Raw genomic sequence first — 25,828 nt, 5'->3', positions numbered from 1 at the left:
TCATTTCACTCCGTGGGGGTATCACAATGGGGTTTGCATCCATCACCCGTACACTACCAATCTCACCGCCAGTCTGTTTTACCTGTTGCTTCCTCAGAATGATTCGGATCTCCTTTTGCAAGGCTCTTTGCGACCTGCCCTCAGCACCTTCAACAATCTGGTGAAGCAACAACAACACTTCCTCTAGGCAATTTTCTATGACATTAGTGCCTAAAATCATTTGCGGGTTCCTTTCTCTAATATCAGTGTCCACAACAATCAGTCCTTGTCCCTTCATTTCCTGCCTTCCCACCTTTATGGTTACCTCTTTGACCCCGATCTGGTCTATAGGTTGTCCGTTGGCAGCATAGATGGTGAGGGAGGGGTCCGGTGGTCGGAGATCGTCGTCCGACCAAAACCTACGATAAAGGACATACGGGATCGTGGTGACCTGAGAGCCGGTGTCCAATAATGCCGGGGTAGGGATCCCGTCCAGGACAATGGACAGGACAGGACGTCCACCCACGTACTGATCACAGCAGCGACTTGGGCCTGATCTTCTTAATCCTGAGGACTGGCCCCCGGCCCCAGGTTTGGCTCGTTTAAAGGACAGGCCCTTGCATAGTGTCCTGCCTCCTGGCAACGACGACAGATGGGTTGTCCCGATGAGTCATAGCGATCACTGCTCCTGCCTCGGGTTGCAGGACCTCTTCTCCTCCGCATCCAAGGGACGTCCTCTGGGTTGTCAGCTAGCAGGATCCGATGAGGGACTTTGGTCTCTGAGGGCAACTGCATTGCTTTCAGGATTTGTGCGACATCCTTAGTGAGCTGTTGCACCTGGGAGGATAGTGTATTTATGGTCTCTGCTGGCGTGTTGAGTCCTTTTGCAGTCATCAGGGCCTGCGAGGAGGATTCCGCTCCTGCAGCCGTGGAACTGGCAGGCCATGCTGGTGCGACGGGGTCTGTGTCCACAGGAGGTTGGAGTGCTTTCACTGCCCTGTCTTTCAGAATGGCAAAGTCCACGTCAGGGTGTTCCAGGGACCACAGCTTCATCTGCTTCCCATCCTCAGGAGAGCGCAGGCCCCGCAAGAATTGTTCCTTCATCATCCGGTTTCCTTCCTGATCACTGACAGGGTCCACCAGCTTGAGAGCCCGTAGTGCAGCCTGCAGCCTGAGGGCATAGGCTCTTATGCTATCTTGGGGCTTCTGCCGGCAGTTATAGAAGTCCGTCCTCAGCTCTCCCTCGGTGCGGTGTTCAAAAGCAGCTGCTAGTTTGGCAAAGATGGTCTCAACAGAGCTCCGGTCATCATTGGTCCAGGACTCAGCTTCCAATTCTGCTGCCTCAGTCAATTGTCCCAGCACCACAGCGGCCCTCTGCTTACCAGTCATCGCGTGCATGTCTAGCAGGGTGCTGATCTTTTTCTTAAACCCGGTCAGCGTGTCTATTTTACCGGCGTATTGGGGCAGCCATTGCGCTCCTGGGACATACAGCAAGGAAACTGGCATTATGGGGGAGATTTCAGCCGGCGCGGCTGCGACCGCGGCACCGGCACCAGGCGCTGCTGCGTCCAGCGCGACGGGGGCTGGCCTCGCTTGGGCTGCGTCGCCCTGACCAGGGGCATTACCTCCTGCAGCGTCCATTTTTCTTCAAAAAATCTGCGCGCTCCCTTTCCACTTCCTGGGTCAGAACGCTCTCCGAATTGTGGGGGTTCTGGGGCGGCCACACCTCTTCGTGGGCGGTGCTCTTCTCCCTCGCGCGGGCTGCAGCGCGCGCTTTTGAAGATGGCAATATGGCGGCGGTTCAATTTTTGCGGTCGGACCTCTGAGGCACACTGTCACCTGTCTGAACAGGTCTAGTCCTTATCCTGTTCGTGACGCCAGCCCCACAGGTGTTGTATCGGTGCATACCTTCAGGGACTCCACGTAGCTGGTGCTGGTCACAGGTAGGGAATCTTCAGTTTTTAATCGTGACGCCACTCTCAGTATTGCGGTCAGTGGGGACCGCCACTGCAGGTTAGGGGACGCCTGGGGCTGATGGTGGGTGCAGTCGGATATAGTAGCCTCCTGAGAGTGAGGCAAGCCCCAGGGCCTGGTGTGGGTTTGTAGTACCACAAGTCGCAGAATGACTCAAACACAGTCCAAGAAGTCTTTTAACGTGTTTACTCACTGTTTGGAGGTCACGGTGAGATGCCCGGGCGACACTGTGATAACCAGGTGGAACCAGGAATTCCAGGAGGCCGTTCTGAGGGTAGCTGTCCACTCGCCTTCCTTGCACTCTTTCTGTTTTAGGAGGATCCTTTGCTTGAAGCGTGGTAGGACCCCTCCAGGGAAGCTGTTACCACCCTGCTCCCCTCTCTCTGGCTCGTCTGCCGGCAGCGTGGCCTTGGTGGGATGGCTTCTGGCCCTGTCCCCTTATGGGCCTGGTGTGCTGCTTGGCTCAAGCTCTGTGTAGTCGTGGTGAGGGCATGAAGTACCCCCCCAACCTGTAGGTTAAGCAGCTCTGGATGATCTGCTGCCTGTACTGGGGACCTAGTTCCCCTTGTGTGCTCGGATACCGGGATCTCCGTACTCAGCCACCCCTCTTTCTCTGGATGCTCTTCAGGCCGACCCACAGTACTCCGTTCTCCTCCGCTTTCAGCTACAGCACTCCTCAGGACCTGTCTGCACGGGAGCTTCTCTGCTCCCCCTCCATACACTTCAACTTCTTCCTCTCGACTCCCCTCCTTCCTCTCTCTCTCTGCCCTGCTTCCTAGCAACCAGCCCCTGAACACACCCCCAGCTGGGAATTGAAAGTTAACTCCTTCTGGCTACTCAAGGGTCCCCTCTGGTGATGTGGGAGGCCTGGTCACTATATGTTTGTGTGTGCACCTCATCCTGGCCTTTGGAGATTACCTGGAAGCATTGCTCCCGCATGGGTGCAATACTCTGTGGTGCCTGACCAGGTCAGGGGCGCCACAAGTGCACCTCCATTTCTAGTTCAGTGGCTGTGCCTTATCCTGTTACAAGAACAGGAGAATACCAGCCAGCAGCTGTGAGGCTTTATCTTGGCTGGTATCAAAATAGGAAGGGACCACACGCCATTTTTTTAATTTAATTATTATTAGTTCTTTATTTCATTTATTTATTGAACGTACAATATAGACCCGCCCACCAGCGGCTGTGATTGGTTACAGTCAGACAGCTGTCACTCAGCATGGGGGAACATCTAACTGTAACCAATCACAGATGGGGAGGATAGAATATGTATGTGTGGTGCCCCTGAGGCTTCAGGCGCCACAGGGTACTGCACCCCCATTAGAGTGTACTACTTATCCTGGATCTAGGGAAGGTCGGTACCGGTTTCCACTCACACATACATACAGTAACACCGGGTTGCCCTCCCCAATGGAGACCGGGCCAGGGTCGGATCACAGTAGGGGGCCACTACAGCAGTGGGTTTACAGGACGCCACCACACCAGGGGCTCCACCGGATCCACTGGAACTGGGGACTCAGGGCCAGGGAATAGCAACCACCAGGGGTAGTCAGGAGCACACAGTGGGAAGAGCAGGTTGACCTAGTGAAAGTAGTGAACCAGCCGGTGGCAGCGGCTGGGGGCAATAGCTTGGAACACACAACACAACTACCACAAGTTAGAACAGCTACAAACACAGAGCAGAGCGGATGTACTGCAAGCAGCTCTGTGGGCCAAGGCGTTCAACACGGTCACTGGGGAGAAGCAGGCGGCTGCTCCACAAGACCGGCGCTGTCAGGATAACGAAACCTAGGGCAGATATACTTCACGTTATCTACCAACTCTGCAAGGGTCGTGGGGAATGGCTAGAACAGTCACCGAACCCGTCCCAACGAGTCTGCCGCCAAATAGCATATAGGATTGAGGACTGGCCCCACAACGGAACCGCGCTATCGGCATACAGAATGGGACACTTTACTGACACCGGGACCCCCAAGTGCTTCACGCCATGGGGGTCCGATACTTAGCACATCAAAGGAGGAAAGGGTTCACAGGCTGACACAGACACTGGACCTGACCTTTCACGGATCTGGGGTCGGCTGGAGCCCATCGTGGCAGAGCTCGGTACTCTGGGGCAGCGCTTAAACAACCTGTGAGTAAAAAGACCTGGAACCGCAGCAACTGTCTCTGCCTCTCCTTTACCGTTGCCGTTGCCCAGCTCTGTGCCGCCAACGGGGACTACCACCAACCCCGTCCTCCATCATCCTCCCCGGGGTAATCCCGCTCTGCCTGTGGACATCGACACCAGCCCAACTGCACCCAACATCTGCCCCGGTGAGAGACTCTGCAGCGGAGGCCGCATACCTGGCCACGTACCACAGGTGGTGTCACGATTATCCGATAGACTTTCCTAACCTTCACCCCCATCCTCCACTTCCAACTACCACGCTCATCCTCCATTCCAGCCTCCCGTCCACCGCCATCCTTCCCTTCCTGTATGCCTCGGGGCAACGGAACCGGGCCAAGCCACCCCGTGATGACGCAGAGGATCTGCACCCCCTCGACTGGTGCTGCTAAGGGTCTCTAAAAGGCAACTGTTTCCATAATCTCTGCCATTACACCAAGCACAGAGGTAAACAGTCATTTTGTAGGATAATGCTCTGTGGTCCTGTAGGCTATAGTAGCCGCTGAGACCATCATGGATCCCAATTTACCTTGACAACAAAGAAAATGGCCACAGAGCAAACAGTGACAAATACAGTTCCAGTCCAAGCCCTATTAATATGGATAGTATCACTAATAACTCCAATTGCGGTGTCGCGGGCGAGGAGGAGGACGCTGCGCTCACCACGCTCGGGTCCAGCACTGCTACTGCTTCGCTTGCTGCTCGGTGGCTCGAGCGGTGGGCCGGATCCGGGGACTCGAGCGGCGCTCCTCGCCCGTGAGTGAAAAGGGGAATGGTTTTGGGGATTTATTGTCCGTGACGCCACCCACGGTTGTGGTGAGGTTGTGACACCACCGCTGCTCTGGACGGGGATCCCGGGTGCGATGACGGGGAGCAGCTTGGATGTTGTTTCTCCCCTCCGTGGGTAGGGGGGTTTGGTTGTCCCGGTGAGGGAGAGATGACAGGTGGGTTACGGGACCTGGGGAGGTGCAGGGTCGCGGCAGCAGCGCGGTGCCGCACGGCACAGTGGTACTCACTCAGCCAATGATGAATGCAAAGTCTCCGGTAAAACAAACGGCTGGATGGACGGGTCCCACAGACGGCTGCGGTTTTTTTCCTCCCGGTAGGTTGGCGGTGACTGCCTTTCCCTGCACCTGTGTTCTGTTCTCGGTTCTGATGGCTTCCCACCGGTAACCCGCTCCCCAGCTTGGATGGATGCTGAGGGAGCCCCTTTTGCCCGCAGGCTCTGGCCCTGGGAACCGTAGCCTTGGCGGTGACTGTATTTCCCTTCACGGTTTGAGCGGTTGCCTTCAATCGGGTCTTGACTGCTGGGAAACCCCGGAGGTTCCCTTCGCTGATGGATTTGACCGGTTTTACGGCGACTCCAAGCCTGGTCGGGGTCTGAAGGCCCTGCCGAATGGTGCTGGCTTCTCTTCGTTCCCCGATCCGTTACCGGCGGGTCACCGCCCGTCCCCGGTCCTTACGGTTCACGTCAATCAGCCCCTCCTGCAGACGGTCACCACCATCTGCCAATCTTGCTGTAAGTGCCCGGGCCACGTACCCGGACACGGTCAGTCTGCTCCTTTACCACTTCACTCTCTCAACTCTGATCTAACTGCTCTCCCTTCCTTTTCCCGCCTCCAGGACTGTGAACTCCTCGGTGGGTGGGGCCAACCGCCTGGCTCCACCCTCTGGGGTGGACATCAGCCCCTGGAGGGAGGCAACAAGGATTTTTGTCTGACTTTGATGTGCCTAGCCGGGGTGTGGGGTGTGTTGTTGAAGTACCTGTGACGTCCTGGCTTGTCCAGGGCGCCACATTGGTATAACAGACACACCACAGTAGTAAACTTGCAGGAGATAAATGCTTGCCAGGTTACAAAGTGCGTCTCTTAACAAACTTGTTGATATTCATCAGTTATGGTTTTGGAAATAATGCCTGCGCCTCACCAGTCCAGTATAGTATTCAGATCTGAGGATAAATGCCCTGTCCGTCTGTACTTCTTCAGCCCAAAAATCTCTCCTGAATAGTGATGAGCGGGCACTACCATGCTCGGGTGCTCCTAACCAGCAGTTGGACACTTGGACGAGCTAGACTCATGTATCCGAGTATAATGGAAGTCAGTAGAGAACTTGAGCATTTTTCTGGAAAATCTCCAGGAAAAATGCTTGAATTTCCCATTGACTTCCATTATACTCGGTAGGTACACAAGTCGAGCTCATCCGATTGTCCTACTGCTTGTTACGAGTACCGAGCATTGCAGTGCTCACACATCAACACTCCTGGTGAGGGCTGAATAAATTCTGGTATCCCCAGCAGATCCCTCTGGCTGTACACAGTCCCGGCCTCCCTCACCCCAACTTGAGCCATTTTCCGTTTTAATTTTTTCTTCCCCTTCTTCCAAGAGCCATAACATTTTTATTTTACCATCAGTATAGCCATATGAGAGCTTATTTTTGCAGGACGAGTTGTACTTTTGACTGAAACCATTAGTTTTACCATATATTGTACTGAAAAACAGGAAGAAAATTCCAAATGGCGTGAGCTTGCAAAAAAAAGTGCAATTACACAATGTTTTTAATTTCTCATGTTCAATATACGGTAAAATTGACCTTGTAATATGAATCCCCAGGTCAGTACGAGTTCATAGATACCAAACATGCATAGTTGTAGCATAGATGTGATCTTTTGATTGTCTTTTATTGCATTTTATGGCAATATTGCGGCTACAAAAAAAACATAATTCTGACATTTTGATTTTTTTTCTAATTATTCTTTTACCGATCAGATACATTTATTTTATTTTTTGATAGATTGGCCATATCTGTACTCGGTGATACCAAATATGTGTATTTTTTACTGTTCTATTTTTTAATGTGGCGAAAGGGGTGGGTAGGTTTTTAAACTTTTTTTTTTTATGTTTTACTGTATTTAATTGTCCCCTTTGGGGACTTGAAGCTGTGACTGGCTAATCACATATTCTATATAGACCAGTGCAGTGAATGTATGTTTTACTCTGATCTACCACATTTATTTCAGGGAACGTCTTTCACATATGCTTCTGAAAACAGAGATTATTCATTAACAGGTAAGAAGAATATATATCTACAATATGTGTGTGCATGTTTATTGCCTATCTAATAGATGACTTGAAGGCAGTCTGTCAGCAGGCTTTTGCTATGTAATATGTTAGCAGCATATTGTGGGGCAGTGACCCCAAATGCAGCGATGTGTCACTTACTAGGCTGCTTGTTGTAATTTTAATAAAATTACTGTTTTATTGGCAGGAGATATCACTGGAGTACTAGATGTCCCATTCCATATATTTAACATTTTCTTTTTAACCTCGTCTCCACCACTAATTGGCAGCTTTCTGCCGATGCATAGTGTACACAGGAAGCTTCTAATCAGAGATGTGGATGTAGTTATACAGAGCTCAGCATTCAGATAACTGGTAGATCTGCAACAGGGAAAACAGTGATGTTATCAAAATGACAGCAAACAGCTCAGTAAGAGACACATTGTTGGAATCAAGTTTTCTCTCTCTACATCAAGAAAAATGAAACAACTGGTGACAGATTCCCTTTAATAAAATATAAGTGAAAATGTTGCATCTTTATACCTGAATCTTCTGCCTCCTTGTAAATATATGAGAGATAATAAAAGCAAATTCTTGCTAGAACGTGTTCTACAAAGACATGATTATCACATAAACTGATTTCAGCAAACGCAGCGTCAATTCAGGCTGCTTTCACACATCCGGTTTGAGCCGTGCGGCTCAATCCGGCTGTGAAACCTATGCAACAGATGCGGTGAAACCATGCGGTTTTTTTTGCCGCACAAAAAAACGTACCAGGCAACGTTCCATCCGGCCACCGCATCGGCTAAATCTGCCGCATGCGGCAAAAACCGGACCGAACGCAAGGCCATGCTGCACAATGTGGCACTAATTAAAGTCTATGCAGGAAAAACGCAACCGGCAGCAAAAAAAAAAACGGTTGCGTTTTTCCTGCAAATGTCGCGGGCGGAGAGGAGGGTGTCGGCACACTACGCTCGCCCCCTTCTGCTCGGGTCCGGCGGCCGCTGCTCAGTGGTGGCTCGAGCCGTAGGCCGGATCCCAGGGGTTTCTCGAGCGGCACTCCTCGCCCGTGAGTGAAAGGGGTTGTTTGTTGGGTGTGGGGATTGTTATAGTTCGTGACGCCACCCACGGTTGTGGTGATTTCACCACCGCTGCTCAATACGGGGATCCCGGGGATGGTGATGCGGAGCAGCCAGGTGTTGTGTTGCCCCTCCGTGGGCAGGGGTTGGTGATCCCGGGGCCCGGTGATGGTTTGTGAGGTGCGGGGCCTGGTGGGCGCAGGGACGCGGGGGCAGCGCTGTGCCTTGCGGCACTGTGGTACTCACTCAGCCTGAAACGTGGACACAGTTTGTACGGTAAACCAAACGGCTGGTAGGACGGTCCCACAGACGGCTGCACCTGCACTCCCGGTAGGTGACGGTGATGTCCCTCTTCCTTGCACCTATGGTTGACTTGTGGTAGCGGTGGATTCCCTCCGGTTACCCGCTCCCCGACTACAATCTGGGCCGGAGGAGCTCTACACTTTGCCCGCAGGCGCTGGCCCTGAGAAACTGGTGCCTTGGCGGTGGCGGTGTCTCTCTGCTTCAGGTTGGGCTGTTGCCTTCAATCGGGACTTGGTTGTTGGGGGATCTACGTCCCCTTCACTGACGGATTCGGCAAATTTGGCGACTCCTAGCCTTGCCGGGGTCCGAGAGGCCCCTGCCCTGGTGCTGACTGTCCTTCGGAACACTGCTCCAGACCACCGGGCACACAGCCAACGGGGTCCTTCCGGGAACTTCCAAACGGTCCCCCTCCAGACAGTCACCGCCGTCGCTGACCTTGCTGTCCTGGCCCTACACAAAGCTGGACCCTTCAGGCTTTCCTTCCTTCTTGTCACCTCACTTGCTTTCCTCCTTTACCACTTCTCTACTTTCACTGCTTGTTTACTCTCTCTCTTTAGCTCCTCACACTTGCCCTGCCTGGGCTTAACTGCCTGGTTTCTCCCGCCTCCAGAGCTGTGACCTCCTCGGTGGGCGGAGCCAACCGCCTGGCCCACCCCCTGGTGTGAATCATCAGCCTCTGGAGGAAGGCAGCAAGGATTTGTAGTTTAGCTGTGATGTGCCTACCTGGAGTGTGGGGTGTGGTGGTGTTGTGACCTGTGACCCCTGGCTTGCCCAGGGCGTCACATTCCCCCTTAGCAAAATGCAGACCGTCCGCGGGCTGCCGTCCTACACCGGTTTTATTTTTCTGAAAAAGATAACATTTGGGAATTAACATATATACATTTTTAATAACTCTTCCCAAGACGGGAGGCACATTTCTTTTAACGTTGCAACGGTTTACGGTTACGGTTTCCGCTCTCTCCCACCCAAGCAACCTGGCCCTGATGCTGCCCCTAAAGCCCAGGCAGCACCACTTGACCCACAGTCCAGCACAAGTTACCCGAGCGGGATCTGTCCTTCCCTCCAGAGGGTAGCCACCGGTTCCTTTGGTAGCTGGGCCCCAGCCTGCTCTGCTGAGGGCCCTCCCTCCAACCTGCCTCTCCGGAGGCGGCATTGCGGAAAACGGTAACGGTAACCAACCTATTTACAAGCCAATAACGTTTGTGGTTGCCCTGCAAGTTCACGGGCTTGTCCATGGATAGTTCCCATGCAATTTTAAACGGTCCCAACAGGGACAACGGTGCTGGCTCCAGCCGGTCGCAAATCACACAAAATCAGGTGAAGCTTCGGTAATCATCATTTTCATTATCAGCAGAACTTTCAAACTTTTTCAACAAACAAACTGTAAACTCAGTGGTGGTCCCAACGGGGACGGTGCAACGGGCATCTGCTGCCCTACTCCGGTCCTTCTGCTGCTTCATCCGAGGGAGGGGGTGCAGAGCTCACCCTGCTCTCGCTGCTGCCCCTGAGCTTCACATCCAGGGCAAACCACCCCCTCTCTCCGCAGTGCCGGGTATACCGCACCATGTCCCCCGGTATGAGGTTACGGCCAGGATGCTCCTCGGGCAGATGGGCATTCACATCCCGCCGGGCTACAAACACTTCGGCCTCCAGGCCCGGTTCATATATAAATCCGTAGCCCCGGCGGACATCAAACCGCCTCACCTGCCCTTCATACAACGGGCCCCGGACACGGAAGGTCGCTTGCCGAAGATTTTCTTTCTCCCGAATGGCTCGGGCCACCAGCTCGGCTTTCCTTCTCTCCCTCTCCACGATCTCCAGACCCAGCTTTGTCGGCTCCCTATCCCAATATGGCGCTGCTGCCAGCGCCGGCGCACGGGTCGGGCCCCGCGGGACATCCAGAACGTTACCCACTGTCAGGAAGGTGGGCGGCGTATCCCGCGGTGTCATGGCCTTGGGCGCTGCCTTGCAGCAACAACCCGGCGCCACCTCAGCCGAGGTGTGGGGGATGGGCACAGGGGCTTTCCGCAGCTGGGCCTTCGGCTCGGAGCGGGTCATCGGCTCCGGCTCGGGAAACTGCTCGGGGACTGTCTCTGTCACAATCTTCGGGGCCTTCCATGGCAACACCTCCGGTTTGCTACGGGCTCCGGCTACAGGTCGGTCCGCTGGGGCGGACGGGCTGGGTATCGCTACCGGTTGCGGTGGTAGCGGGCCTAGTGGCGGGGTCACGGCCCCCGAGACGGGTGGCGAGGGAGGCAACGGGGGGAGAGGGCTTGGACCGGGTCCCTCAGCCGCAGCGACCGGTCCCTCCAGGACATAGGGGCGTGGGTCACTCACCCTCCCTTCCTCCGCTTCCTCCTCGCGTCTCCGCACGGTGGCTATAACGTCCGCCATGTCGGTCTCCCACTCCTCCAAGAGGAGCTGCATCTTGACCTGCAGCCTTAGATGGAGCTGCGCGGTCCGGATTTCCACCCACGCTGCGGTTCCCGGCGCGGGGGCCATGGTGTTTCGGGACGGCATCCACATGGTGTCTTTCTCTCTTTCTTCCAGGAACGGTATGCTTGCAAGGTCCTGGCGTCCCTGCTTTTATAGCCGCGACTACATGCCGCCGGCCGCCATCGCGTCCCCCTTAGCTCTTTCCGGCCCCTCCTCTCTCGGGGCGGGGTTTTGGCCTTCGCGCCTCTACTGCTCGAGAAGACGCTCGAGCAGGAACTTTTCGCGCCAAAGATGGCGGCTTCTGAAATTTTCTGCCGGACACCTCCGGCGGTAACAAGGCGCACCTCTACCAGACGGCAGAGCGGTAAGATCCTGTTCGTGATGCCAAGTTGTCGCGGGCGGGGAGGAGGGTGTCGGCACACTACGCTCGCCCCCTTCTGCTCGGGTCCGGCGGCCGCTGCTCAGTGGTGGCTCGAGCCGTAGGCCGGATCCCGGGGGTTTCTCGAGCGGCACTCCTCGCCCGTGAGTGAAAGGGGTTGTTTGTTGGGTGTGGGGATTGTTATAGTTCGTGACGCCACCCACGGTTGTGGTGATTTCACCACTGCTGCTCAATACGGGGATCCCGGGGATGGTGATGCGGAGCAGCCAGGTGTTGTGTTGCCCCTCCGTGGGCAGGGGTTGGTGATCCCGGGGCCCGGTGATGGTTTGTGAGGTGCGGGGCCTGGTGGGCGCAGGGACGCGGGGGCAGCGCTGTGCCTTGCGGCACTGTGGTACTCACTCAGCCTGAGACGTGGACACAGTTTGTACGGTAAACCAAACGGCTGGTAGGACGGTCCCACAGACGGCTGCACCTGCACTCCCGGTAGGTGACGGTGATGTCCCTCTTCCTTGCACCTATGGTTGACTTGTGGTAGCGGTGGATTCCCTCCGGTTACCCGCTCCCCGACTACAATCTGGGCCGGAGGAGCTCTACACTTTGCCCGCAGGCGCTGGCCCTGAGAAACTGGTGCCTTGGCGGTGGCGGTGTCTCTCTGCTTCAGGTTGGGCTGTTGCCTTCAATCGGGACTTGGTTGTTGGGGGATCTACGTCCCCTTCACTGACGGATTCGGCAAATTTGGCGACTCCTAGCCTTGCCGGGGTCCGAGAGGCCCGTGCCCTGGTGCTGACTGTCCTTCGGAACACTGCTCCAGACTACCGGGCACACAGCCAACGGGGTCCTTCCAGGAACTTCCAAACGGTCCCCCTCCAGACAGTCACCGCCGTCGCTGACCTTGCTGTCCTGGCCCTACACAAAGCTGGACCCTTCAGGCTTTCCTTCCTTCTTGTCACCTCACTTGCTTTCCTCCTTTACCACTTCTCTACTTTCACTGCTTGTTTACTCTCTCTCTTTAGCTCCTCACACTTGCCCTGCCTGGGTTTAACTGCCTGGTTTCTCCCGCCTCCAGAGCTGTGACCTCCTCGGTGGGCAGAGCCAACCGCCTGGCCCACCCCCTGGTGTGAATCATCAGCCTCTGGAGGAAGGCAACAAGGATTTGTAGTTTAGCTGTGATGTGCCTACCTGGAGTGTGGGGTGTGGTGGTGTTGTGACCTGTGACCCCTGGCTTGCCCAGGGCGTCACACAAAGTGCCGGATTGTGCCGCATAGCAAAAACCGGAGGTGTGAAAGCAGCCTCATTATGACAGCTTTATGGCTGTGACTTTTGTTCAGATGGTGGCCCTTAAAAAATTAGGGTTAAATGAATCCACATATTTAACGCTGTGACGCCCTGGCAAAGCCAGGTTGTCACAGAAAGAGTTAATCCTCCTTGGTAATCTGATCTCACACCGGTGCAGCAGGACAAACCACAGCCCCCAGTGTAAGAGAAAAGCAGAGCAGAGGGGAGGGGCTGGAGCAGAGTGTTTGGAGAGGCAGAGAGAAGAGAAGCCTGGAGTTGTAGCTCCCAGGCTGAAAGTGAAGCGTGCTCCGAGAGGGCCGGGACAGGCCGTAGTGAGGAAGGGGCCAGAGGTAGCCGGAGCAGGGTAGTGGCCCCTCGGTACCTAGGGTGACCCGGATCACTACAGGGGAGTGGATTCCCCGTTCCCGGCTGAGGAGAAAGAGGAAGAGAGTGGAGAGAAAGGCACCTGGCTGCAGGGAAAGAACAGGAGCTGCTGCACCGTGTGTGGGACACTAACACCCCCGTACCGAAGGCTGCGGACACCGGCAATTCCTAGTTTACCAGTGACTCCGTGTGAAATACTTGTGAGTACGCCCGTGCCCTCGGGCACCGCAATGCAGCACTGCGCCCTGCTCCCTGCTTACCCCATCACCGGGCCCCGGGACAACCAACCCCCTACCCACGGAGGGGAGAATTAACATCTAGCTGCTCCATACCATCACTCCCGGGATCCCCGTCCAGAGCAGCGGTGGTGTTCCACACAATCACCACAACCGTGGTGTGGCGTCACGGACAATAAACAATCTCCCTTACCAAATCCCCTTTTACTGTGGAGCCTGGGATCACAGACCGGGTCACGCCACCGTGATACCCACAGAAGTGACCCCGTGGCCCGGATCTGAGTACCCCTGGTCCCCGGGCGACACAACGCCATAACCACATGTAATAATTTCCCTTGCAGTTCATCTGTGGACAGGATTCTCACCACTTAGCTGCTGACACGGGACACACCAGATTTGAAGTCATTGTCTTACTTTTGGGAAACACCTATAATTTACCGATATACACACGTGGTCAAAATTGTACCTCTCGTTTAATGAAAGAAAAAACACGATGGTCACAGAAATAACTTGAATCTTACAAAAGTAATAATAAACAAAAAAAATCTATGAAAATTAACAAATGAAAGTCAGACATTGCTGCTTTTCTGCTTCCACAGAATTTAAAAGAAAATAAAACTCATGAAACTGGCCTGGACAGAAATGATGGTACCCCTGAAAATAATGTGACAAAAGGGACATGTTAAATCAAGGTGTATTCACTAATTAGCATCACAGGTGTCTGCAATCTTGTAATCAGTCAGTGGGCCTATATATAGGGCTACAGATAATCACTGTGCTGTTTGGTGACATGGTGTGTACCACACTCAACATGGACCAGAGGAAGCGAAGGAAAGAGTTGTCTCAGGAGATTAGACAGAAAATTATAGACAAGCATGTTAAAGGTAAAGGTTATAAGACCATCTCCAAGCAGCTTATTTTCCTGTGACTACAGTTGCACATATTATACAGAATTCTAAGATCCATGGGACTGTAGCCAACCTCCCTGGACATGGCCGCAGGAGGAAAATTGATGACAAATCAAAAAGATCGATGATACGAATGGTAACAAAGAAGCCCAGAAAAACTTCTAAAGAGATTAATGGTGAACTTCAAGCTCAAGGAACATCAGTGTCAGATCGCACCATCTGTTGTTGTTTGAGCCAAAGTGGACTTCATAGGAGACGATCAAGAAGGACACCATTGTTGAAAAAAAAACATAAAAAAGCCAGACTGGAATTTGCCAAACTACATGGTGACAAGCCATAAAGCTTCTGGGATAATTTCCTATGGACAGATGAGACAAAAATGGAACTTATTGGCAAGGCACATCAGCTCTATGTTCACAGACATAAAAATGAAGCATATAAATCAAAGAACACTATCCCTACGGTGAAACATGGAGGAGGCTCTGTTATGTTCTGGGGTTGCTTTGCTGCATCTGGCACAGGTTGTGTTGAATCTGTACAGGGTACAATGAAATCTCAAGACTATCAAGGGATTCTAGAGAGAAATGTGCTGCCCAGTATCAGAAAGCTTGGTCTCAGTCGCAGGTCGTGGGTCTGCAACAGGGTAATGACCCAAAACACAAAGCTAGAAACCCCCACGAATGGCTAAGAGCAAAACATTGAACTATTCTGAAGTGGCCTTTTATAAGCCCTGACCTAAATCCTTATGAGCATCTTTGGAAAGAGCTGAAACATGCTGTCTGGAAAAGGCAACCTTCAAACACAAGAAACTGGAGCAGTTTGCTCTTGAGGAGTGGGCCACAATACCTGTCGAGAGGTGCAGAAGTCTCATTGACAGTTAAAGAAATCGTTTGATTGCAATGATTGCCTCAAAAGGTTGTGCAACAAAATATTATGTTAAGGAGGGAACCATTATTTCTGTCCAGGCCTATTTTATGAGTTATATTTTTAAAAAAATGCTATGGAAGCATGGTTGAAAACAATGTCTGACTTTCATTTGGTCATGTTCATAGATTTTTCATTTATTATTACTTTTGTCAGATTCATGTTATTTCTGTGACCATTGTGGGTTTTTCTTTCATTAAATGAGGGGTACCAACAATTTTGACCACGTGTGTATGATATACTAAGATAATAGAAGTATGTCCATAATGCTTTTCTTATGTGAAATTTTCATTGCTATTTTTCTTTTATTCATTTAAAGATTTAACAAGTGGACAAACAGAAATGGAAGAAAAAGTGGACACCTTAAAGAAACACCTTATTGAAAAGTATCATGATCCTTCCTTCTGCTGTTCATCTCCTTTTGGGGAGTACCTTACTATAGACCTTAACTTACAATTTGCTGACATTTGTGTTATGTTAAAGGACATAAAAAATCAACCAGTTCGGCAGCTGACATTGCCGGATATCCTGTCTGAGCTAAGTGATGTCATCATGATAGAAGGGGAAGCCGGCAGTGGGAAAACGGCTCTTCTCAGAAAGATTGCCATTCTGTGGGCCTCAGGATCCTGTCCTATACTCAGTAGATTCAGTCTTGTGTTTTATATTGCTCTTGCTTCTGCCGGGAGCCATAAAAATCTCAGTGACATCATAGGCCAACAACTGATTGGATGCTCAACATCTTTGGCAGCAGAAAGTCTGGTGGAAATTATAGAGAAACTAAAGGATAAGGTCCTCTTCCTCCTGGATGACTATGGTATGGTGGACTCAGCTCCTGAAGCCATAGAGGAACTTATATTGAAGAACCCTTGGAACAGATTGAATCTGGCAATCACCGTGAGTACTGATAAGGGGATGAAGCTGCGGCAATATGCAAGGGCCATCATGAGCATCCAGAAGTTCCCTTTATATAGTGCAATTTATCTGGCCAAAAACCTGTGTCCACAAGACAGTAAAAACTTAGACACATTTACACTGGAATTGCTAACATCTCCGAATTTTCCAGCCATATTACAAACCCCCTTAATGGTTCTTGCCCAGTGTTGCTCTTGGATTCACTATCCTAATGTCAATACCACTGGTGACATCTATGTGTTTAAGGAATTTGTCAAATATAACCTGACAAAGTTTCCTAATGAGACGGAAGCAGTGAAGGCTCAGGTGTCTTCTTGTGGAGAACTTTCTCTCAAGGGACTGTTCAGTTCCCAGTTTCAATTTACAGAAAATGACTTAAGAGCATCTGGGGTGGACGGGAACAGAGCCATCAAATATGGACTATTGAGTAAATTTACAGCACAACGACTCCATTCAATATATATGTTTTATGATCCTTCATTCCAGGAGTTTCTTGCTGGAAAAAGACTCAGTGAACTACTAGAGTCTGAGAAAAGTGAAGATCTGGAAAAAGGTTTTCATTACCTTCATCAGATAAATACTTTTCTTAAATTGATTGGACGTTACTGCTATTTTTTGAAGTATGCAACCAGGATTTCTACAAAAGCGACTCTCAAGATCCTGTCATATCTTTTCAGTCTTTACGGGAACCCTGAAGCTTTGGATTGCCATCTAGACAGTACAGAACACTTGCAGCGCCACCCTGAACTTAAACAAGGAGAAGAATTATTTTTTTTGATACTTCGTAAACAAAAACCTGTGGACATTAATTTGGTTATAACGAATGTACTGGCGGCATTTTCCATTGAATCAGCCATGGACAGTCAATGTCTACCGGACTGTGCTCCCATAATAAAAGAGTTTCTTACAGGGAAATCATTTGAGTATGCGGTCAGTCTGGTCATCAACAATTCTGCAGAACAAATTCTCAGTTTTATTGAAAAATATCCAGACACTATTAGTCTGTTGAGTAGCATCAAGTTTAACATTAATGCAGAAAATCTGCAAACCCCACCAGATTATTCAAAACTGGAGCGATGTTTGGAAAGTTATGGTGTCCCAACAGTAGAAAGTGATTATGCGGAGGGATATATTTCACTCAATGATATAAAGATCGAGAATGAAAAGTCAAAAAATGACTGCTCTGAATTCTACTCAGTTTGCCCAAGCCAAATCGTAATGATGGACTCAATTATTAACCCATTTAAATCTATTGGGGGACATAAGGTGCCAGTTTTTAAAATTCAAGCAACCAAAGTGAATCGTGATAATTTTTCTCCAGTAGATTGTGAAAACTTCAAGGTCCTTTTTTCAATATCAGATAGAATTGAGCTAGAATTGAATGATTGCACAGATTTTGTCAGGATCCTTGCTCCCGCAATAAAGCGGCACTTAAATTCTTTCAGGGATTTATGTATTTGTGATTCCTATTTGTCAGCAGAGGAACAAGATTTGATTCTCAAGATGTCTTCTCTAGAATGCCTGGATATTGGATGTAACTATGCTGAAAACTACCCAGGTACAGTCCAATGGCAGGATCAAATTGTGATTCCATTTCAATTTTATTTGAGTTATTTAGCTGTAACAATGAGACTCTGTTCACACTAACCTTGCATCTACCTTTAGAAAGTAGGCTTTAGAAAGTAGGCTTTGGAAAATATTTGTTCCTAACTTTCCATTTCAAATTGTTAGGCTTCGTAGACTTCATATGTATGGTACAGTTTACCCTATGTACAGGTGCATCTCAATAAATTAGAATATCATCAAAAAGTTAATTTATTTCAATAATTAAATACAAAAGGGAAACGCTGATATTAGATAGTCATTATGTGACGCCCTGGACTAGCCAGGTAGTCACAGACAGGCCCTTGCACAAACACTCGTTCCCCCTAAAAAGGTAACAGCAGCCAACCTAAAAACTTTGGTCACCCCTCTCGGTTCTTGACGTTCACACCAGGGGGCGGAGCCAGGCGGTTGGCCACGCCCACCGAGGAGTTCGGATAGCCTGAGGTGGGAAAAACAGAGCAGATTAGTTTTGGAGGTGAAAGAGAGAGGAGTAAACGTATGACAGGGGTCTGGGTCCTAGCCTGAACACCCTTTGGTCAAGAGGCAGACGGTGGTCTCCGCCTGCAGGGCCCAGGAAGACGGCCTGGTGGAACCGTAAGGGACCGGGACAGGGTAGTGGCACGACTGTATCGAACCGGGGAACCGACTGGAAACCAGAGCACAGAGGGGGGTACTCAGACCCTGAAACGAGGTCCCGAATCTACCGGACTAAGTTAATTCACTGATTGAGGTCTGGACTTTAGGTCCTTTCCCAACCAACTGAAGACAACAGCCCAACGAGGGGGATAGAAAGCCACCGCTCAGGCAGAGAAATCCCATGGGCCAGTGTCTGCGGGCAAACGGGCTCTCCTGACACACACACAGCCGGGGAGCTGACTCCCGTCGCTGAAGCGCAGGCAGTCCACAGCTACAAAACAAGGTGCAGGAGAAAGGCGGGTACCACCAAACCGGGTGGGGGACCAGATGCAGCCGGCTGCGGGCACCGACCACCATCTTTTTGGTTTACCAGAGACTCCGGTGTATCTGTCAGAGTTGAATACAACTGTGCCCTCGGGCCGCGAACCGCCCCGCACTACACCAATCTGTCCGCACCCTCACAACCGGGCCCCAGGACCATCAACCCCCTACCCACGGAGGGGTCAACACCTGGCTGCGCAACCCTGTCCCCGGGGGCCTAGTAAACAGCAGCGGTGGTGTCTACATTCACCACAACCCGTGGGTGGCGTCACGAACTTAACCCAAACCACGGTCCTGGCCGTAAACCTACCTACCAACCACCTACGTAGCGCCAGCATCCTTTCAGAGCGACGTGACCCCGGGTCCGGAGGCGCTTGAGCCACCCACTGACGAGCCCGGATCCGAGCGGCTCGGCTGCAGCCGAGCGTGGGGCGGTACAATTACACACAGAGTGATCTATTTAAAGTGTTTATTTCTGTTAATGTTGATGATTATGGCTTACAGCCAATGAAAACCCAAAAGTCATTATCTCAGAAAATTAAAATATTATATAAGACCAACTGAAAAAATGAATTTAAACTCAGAAATATTGGCGCCTACTGAAAAGTATGTACAGTAAATGCACTCAATACTTGGTCGGGGCTCCCTTTGCATGAATTACTGCATCAATGCAGCATGGCCTAGTGGTGATCAGGCTGTGGCACTGCTGAGGTGTTATGAAAGACCAGGTTGCTTTGATAGCGGCCTTCAGCTCATCTGCATTGTTGTGTCTGGTGTCTCTCATCTTCCTCTTGACAATACCACATACATTTTCTATGGGGTTTAGGTCAGGCGAGTTTGCTGGCCAATCAAGCACAGTGATACTATGGTTATTAAACTGATGCTTGGACCACTGAGCAACAGTGCAGTTCTTTTTCTCCTTGGTCCAGGTAAGACACTTCTGGCGTTGTCTATTGGTCATGAGTGGCTTGACACAAGGAATGTGACAGTTGTAGTCCATGTTCTGGATACATCTGTGTGTGGTGGCTCTTGAAGCACTGACTCCAGCAGCAGTCCACTCCTTGTGAATATCCCCCAAATTTTTGAATGGCCTTTTCTTAACAGTCCTATCAAGTCTGCAATTATCCCAGTTGCTTGTGCACCTTTTTCTGCCACAATTTTTCCTTCCACTCAACTGTCCATTATTATGCTTGGATACAGCACTCTGTGAACAGCCAGCTTCTTTAGCAATTACCTTTTGTGGCTTACCCTCTTTATGGAGTGAACCAATGACTACCTTCTGGACATCTGTCAAGTCAGCAGTCTTCCCCATGACTGTGTAGCCTACTGAACCAGACTAAGGGGTACTTTGCACGTTGCGAAATCGCTACTGCGATATCGTTGGGGTCAAATTGAAAGTGACGCACATCCGGCGCCGGTAATGATGTCGCAACGTGTAAAGCCTAGAAGCACGATAAACGATCGCAAAAGCGTCGAAAATCGGTGATCTGTGTAGTGTCGGTCATTTCCATAATTTCGCTGCAGCGACAGGTACGATGTTGTTCCTCGTTCCTGCGGCAGCACACATCGCTGTGTATGAAGCCGCAGGAGCGAGGAACATCTCCTTACCTGCGTTCCGCCTGCAATGAGGAAGGAAGGAGGTGGGCGGGATGTTTACGTCTCGCTCATCTCTGCCCCTCCGCTTCTATTGGCCGCCTGCCGTGTGACGTCGCTGTGACGCCGCACGACCCGCCCCCTTAGGAAGGAGGCGGGTCGTCGGCCAGAGCGACGTCGCAGGGCAGGTAAGTGCGTCTGAAGCTGCCGTACCGATAATGTTCGCTACGGCAGCTATCACGAGATATCACATCTGCGACGGGGGCGGGGACTATCGCGCTCGGCATTGCTACAATCGGCTAGCGATGTCGCAGTGTGCAAAGTACCCCTAAGGGACCATTTTACAGTAAATGTTTAGGAAGCCTTTGCAGGTGTTTTGTGGTAATTATTCTAATGACTAATAATAGTAATGACTTTTGGGTTTTCATTGGCTGTAAACCATAATGAACATCCTTAACAGAAATAAAGACTTGAAATTGATCACTCTGTGTGTAATGACTCTATATAATATATATGTTTCCCTTTTTGTATTGAATTGCTGAAATAAATTAACTTTTTGATGATATTCTAATTTATTGAGATGCACTTGTATATGTCTATTACTTCAACCCCTTAACGACCAAGGACATACTGGTAGGTCCAAAATCATTAACCACTTCAAGACAATGGGCCGTACCAGTACGTCCTATTTTTAAATGACTTAACAACCAGGGACATACTGGTACGGCCTAAAATTCATTTGATTGCCATGGCCATAGTAACGGCTTTCAAATGATGACCCCTGCTGTTTGTTACAACAGCGGACCTTTGCTTGACCTCGGGGGGGTGGAATGGCCCCCCCCATCTACGATCGTTCTTATTGGCTGTTCAAATCTGAACAACCAATCACAGTGATCACACTGTTTTCGGCTAAAAAAATGCCCCAAACAGTGCAACCTGATGAGATCCAGTTATGAGGTACTGCAGCAGCATCAGAGCATTGGCTGGATGCCTGCAAACATGGCACCCCCACCCCCTGCAGCACTAATTGTAGCGATCGTGCCAATCAGCATGCCGGGGGGGCGGTCTGACCTGAGTGTGACCACCCTCCCCAGGGTTGTTTTGGCCTGGAGAGCCCTCCCCCATTATGTCTGCACCGTGCCCTGCTGATACTTGTAGTACCCCGCTGCTGTCCGATTGCCAATCCTGCTGTTGCTTTAAGTACTGCGTGCTGCCACTGCACACTCCTGATCTGCCACCCTACCCCCTGCCAATGTTCCCCCCTTCTTTCTCATCCTGCCCCCTATGTACTCTCCTCCTGCTTCTGCTGTCGGTGTGATCCCTTGGCTTCTCCTGTCTCCCCCTCGGCATCTGCTGTCCCCCTCTGACGTCCCTTACCTGTTGCTACCGGGGTCGTCCGAGGTCTTCATTGGTCTAATCGCATCTGCCTCCATCACTGAGTCCTTCCTGTCCTGGGTCCTCGAGCATGGCATCCATCTTGCTGCCTTGTAATCCTCCTGCAGTTCCTCTAGTCAGTGATCCTCCTGCTAATCTCTCTGGTCTGTGAGTGAAATTATTTTTTTTTCTCCTGTCCCTTTTTGCACCTTATTCATCCATGTGTGTAGCAGCGGCCGACTGCTGATCAGAAATGCACATCACGGATCGGCATCTGTGCTCAATTTTGGGCAGTACGTTTTTTTCTGTCCGTCATCCTCAGTCCCGTGCAACCTCATCTGTGTGTGCGTCCTTCAGCAGCCGAGTGCTGATCAGAGATTCACATCACAGATTGGTGTCCATGCTCAATTTTGGGCAGGATTGTTTTTTGTTTCATCTGCATCCCCCATCTATTTTTGCACCTCATCCAATCTTGTGTCCTGCAGCAGCCGAGCGCTGATCAGAGATGCACATCATGGATCAGTATCCGTGCTCAATTTTGGGCAGGAATTTTTTTTGTCCGTATCCCCCATCGCTTTTTGCACCTCATCTGTGTGTGCGTCCTGCTGCCGCCTATCAGTGATGCACGTGCGTTTGAAAAGTCAAATGGTGCACCTTCCCTTCTGAGCCTTGCCGTGCACCTAAACAGTTGATTTCCACCACATATGAGGTATCAGCGTACTCTGGAGAAATTGCAAAATAAAATTTTATGGTGCATTTTTCCTGATACCCTTATGAAAAAAAAGCTACCTGCTTGAAGTAACTATTTTGTGGTAAAAAAAAATATATATATTTTTTCACACTTCAACATTATCAACTTCTATGAAGCCCCGGGGGTTCAATGTGCTCACCAAACATCTAAATAATTTCCTTCAAAAGTCTAGTTTCCAAATTGGGGTCACTTGTGGGTGAGCTCCATTGTTTAAGCACCTCAGGGAGTCTCCAAACGCGACATGGCGTCTGCTAATGAGTCCAGCTAGTTTTGCTTTCAAAAATTCGAATGGCGCTCCTTCTCTTCCGAGCCCTGCCGTACACCCAAACAATTGATTTCCTTCACATATTAGGTATCAACGTACTAAGGACAAATAGCACAATAAATTTTATGGTGCGTTTTTTTCAGATACCCTTTTGAAAATGCAAAAATTTATGGCTAAAGTAATATTTTTGTGTAAAAAAAAAAAATTGAAATTTTCATTTTTTCCTTCCACATTGCTTTGGTTCCTGTTAAGAACCTAAAGGGTTAATAAACTTCTTGGATGGGGTTTTGAGCAGTCTGAGAGGTGCAGTTTTTAGAATGGTATCACTTTTGGGTATTTTCTGACACTTAAGGGCCCGTTACACACTACAATATATCTAACGATATGTCGTCGGGTTCATGTCGTTAGTGACGCACATCCGGCATCGTTTGAAATATCGTAGCGTGTGACAGCTACGAGTGACTGTGAACGAGCAAAAATACTCACCTTATCGTTACTCGTTGACACGTCGCTCATTTTCAAAAAAATCGATCGTCCTTCTGCAGGCCGGTTGTTCATCGTTCCCGAGGCAGCACGCATCGTTCCGTGTGACCCCCCGGGAATGATGAACACAGCTTACCTGCGTCCCGCTGGCAATGCGGAAGGAAGTGGAAGAGGTGGACGGGATGTTATGTCCCGCTCATCTCTTCTCTTCCGCTTCTATTGGCCGGCCGCTGTGTGATGTCGCTGTGACGCCGAACGTCCCTCCCCCTTCAGGAAGAGGATGTTCGCCGCCCACAGTGAGGTCGTTCGGGAGGTAAGTACGTGTGACGGGGTTACCGAGTTTGTGCGGCACGGGCAACAAATTGCCCGTAACGCATAAACGATGGGGGCGGGTGCGATCACACATATGAACGGACGATAAATCGAGGCGTGTAAAGCCGCCTTTAAGCCACTCAAAGTCACTTCAAGTGTGATGTGGTCCCTAAAAAAATGGTTTTGCAAATTTTATTGTAAAAAAAAGAGATATTGCTGATGAACATTGAACCTTTCTAACTTCCTAACAAAAAAAATAATTTTGGTTTTAAACTTGCTTTGGTGTAAATTAGAAATGTGGGAGATGTTATTTAGTAACTATTTTGTGTGACACATCTCTCGGATTTATGGGCATAAAATTTCAAAGTTTTGAAAATTGCAAAATTTTCAAATGTTTTGCCAAATTTCCAAAACGCAAAAATTATTGTCCTAAATTTACCACTATCATGAAGTACAATATGTCACGAAAAAACAACGTCAGAATCACCGGAATCCGTTGAAGCGTTTCAGAGTTATAACTTGTCAAAATGAGAATTGCAAAAAATGGCCTAATTGTAAGGGTGTTTTAATGGCCAGGTGGTGAAGGGGTTAAGGGGTAATAACCGCTGGCTGCTGCGATGAGCCAGCAGAGATCTCCGCACATGTCTGCTGATTTGTACATCAGACATGTGTGCCTCGCAGGCACAGGTGGATCCGCAATCCACCCGTGCCTGTTAACCCCTTAAGGCCTCTTTCACACATCAGCTTTTTACTATCAGTCGCAAGCCGTAATTTTGGGAAAAAAACGGATCCGTTTTTTTCTCATTGACTTGTATTAGAGACAGATTGCGACAGATGGCCTGACGTTGAATCCGTCGTACGGCGAATCCGTTGAAAAATCTGTTTGCGGCCAACAGAAGTGACTTGTAGATGAACGTTTTTTGTCACCGTCAAAAATCGGACGTCGCTGGAACCGTCGCTTTCCGTTGTCTTTTAGAATGGAAATCAAACCATTGTATCCTCAAGGGGGATTGTTTCAACTATTCTGCACAGTACTTTTGAAAGCTATTCTATATTAGAATTCCCTGTCCACTAATCCCTGTGGGATCTGTTAGTTATACTGTTATACTGTATCCGGGGACTATTTGGATCCACAGTGATATACTTTTAAGGTCGGGGGTTATCTCAACAACTGTATTCAAATACCTTGTATGTTATTCTATATTAGAAATCCCCTGCTACCAATCCCTGTGGGACTAATTAGTGACCTTATAACCTGACGCTTTCATAGGTTTATGATTAGGCATTCGGCCATATACTAATGTTTTGATTACCATAAATCCTATGTGAACAGATCTTTGTATTCATTACTAAACGCCCTATTGTGGGCTTTTTGTGTCTCCACCCACCTCTCCCCAGTCTCTTTTGGGGGTTATGTTTGCAGTCTCTTTTGCCCTACTATGCCTATTGTCTGTATGTTTTTAATTTTTGAGTATTTAATAAAGCTAATAATTTTCTAAGGATTATCAGCATCATAAGTATTCCTTTGAGGATACAAGTGGTTTAACATTTAGGATGCTATCCTGATTGCTTTAATTGCAAGATGTGGAATGTGTGGTTCTTTTAGAATGGAAGCCTATGGGCGCAGGATCCGTCCTATGACGGAATCCAGCGACGGATTCCGTTTTTTTTTTAAACAGCATGCTCTGATGTCTCTCTCTCTCTCTCTATGGTATGGTACGACGGATCAGTTTTTTTACTGGATCCGTCGCATCAGTCACAAGATGTATTGTGACTGATGCAAAAAAACCTGATGTGTGAAAGAGGCCTTAATCACGCTGTCACATTTTGAATGCCTGGAGCGGGTAACGCGCAATTTCCCCTTGCCATTGGAGTCCCCGTCACGTGATTGTAGTGGGTGGGCCTACCCCCTACCAGTACCAGCATAGTTAACCCGGAATTGTAACTAATAAAAATGTTGACTTTTATGATTTTATGTTGTGTTAGGGCACCCCCTAGTGGCCGGGAGGGACGGCTGTCGCCACCGGGGAGGAGGAGCCGGCTGTAGCATGGGGGGAGTGTGTGAGAGTGTGTGAAGTAGTTGGATCCGGGACAGAAGGCTGAGAACACCAAGGGGCAGAGTGTGTGAGCGGGACCACCAGGGGGCGCCGGAGAACAAGGAGGGGAACGTAACCTCAGGGTATGAAGCAGCTGGTGTGGGTCCGGTGTGCATGAAACCAAAGTGTGGGAGCCCGGCAAAGTGGAGTACCCCGGGCATATCCCCACCAGAGGGTGCGTTAGGGCAGGCTGCCCCCAGCTCCACCGAAGTGCCTGATTTTACTGCCGGATTTTGTTGTGTAATAAAGGATGTCGTTTGTAACCAGCACCCTTTGTCTGAAGATCGTTTGTACGACGTCCGGCGAATGCACTGTCACACTCTGCCCCACCAAGTCAGTCCCCGACCTTGAAGAAGTGGTGAAGCCAGGGACCAGCCTGAAAA

General features: G+C 50.0%; 1 protein-coding gene across 4 annotated transcripts in view; it reads left to right on the top strand.

Moving 5' to 3' along the window:
- LOC142301166 (baculoviral IAP repeat-containing protein 1-like) overlaps positions 1-25,828 on the top strand; it is a 91,509-nt gene that overhangs the window by 23,273 nt on the left and 42,408 nt on the right. For all 4 annotated transcript variants that reach the window (XR_012752703.1, XM_075342206.1, XM_075342198.1 and 1 more), the window contains exons 4-5: positions 7,134-7,182; positions 15,417-17,567. Coding sequence is in view for 3 of the 4 variants with exons in the window: in XM_075342206.1 (XP_075198321.1) it covers positions 7,134-7,182; positions 15,417-17,567 (2,200 nt within the window). In the remaining variant the exon portion in view is untranslated. The remainder of the gene's footprint in view (positions 1-7,133; positions 7,183-15,416; positions 17,568-25,828) is intronic.

The sequence above is a fragment of the Anomaloglossus baeobatrachus genome, chromosome 1 (assembly GCF_048569485.1).
Source record: "Anomaloglossus baeobatrachus isolate aAnoBae1 chromosome 1, aAnoBae1.hap1, whole genome shotgun sequence".
NCBI classification, from domain to species: Eukaryota; Metazoa; Chordata; class Amphibia; order Anura; family Aromobatidae; genus Anomaloglossus; species Anomaloglossus baeobatrachus.
The sequence above is the reverse complement of the archived record's forward strand: the minus strand, read 5'-3'. Positions and strand labels throughout refer to the sequence as shown.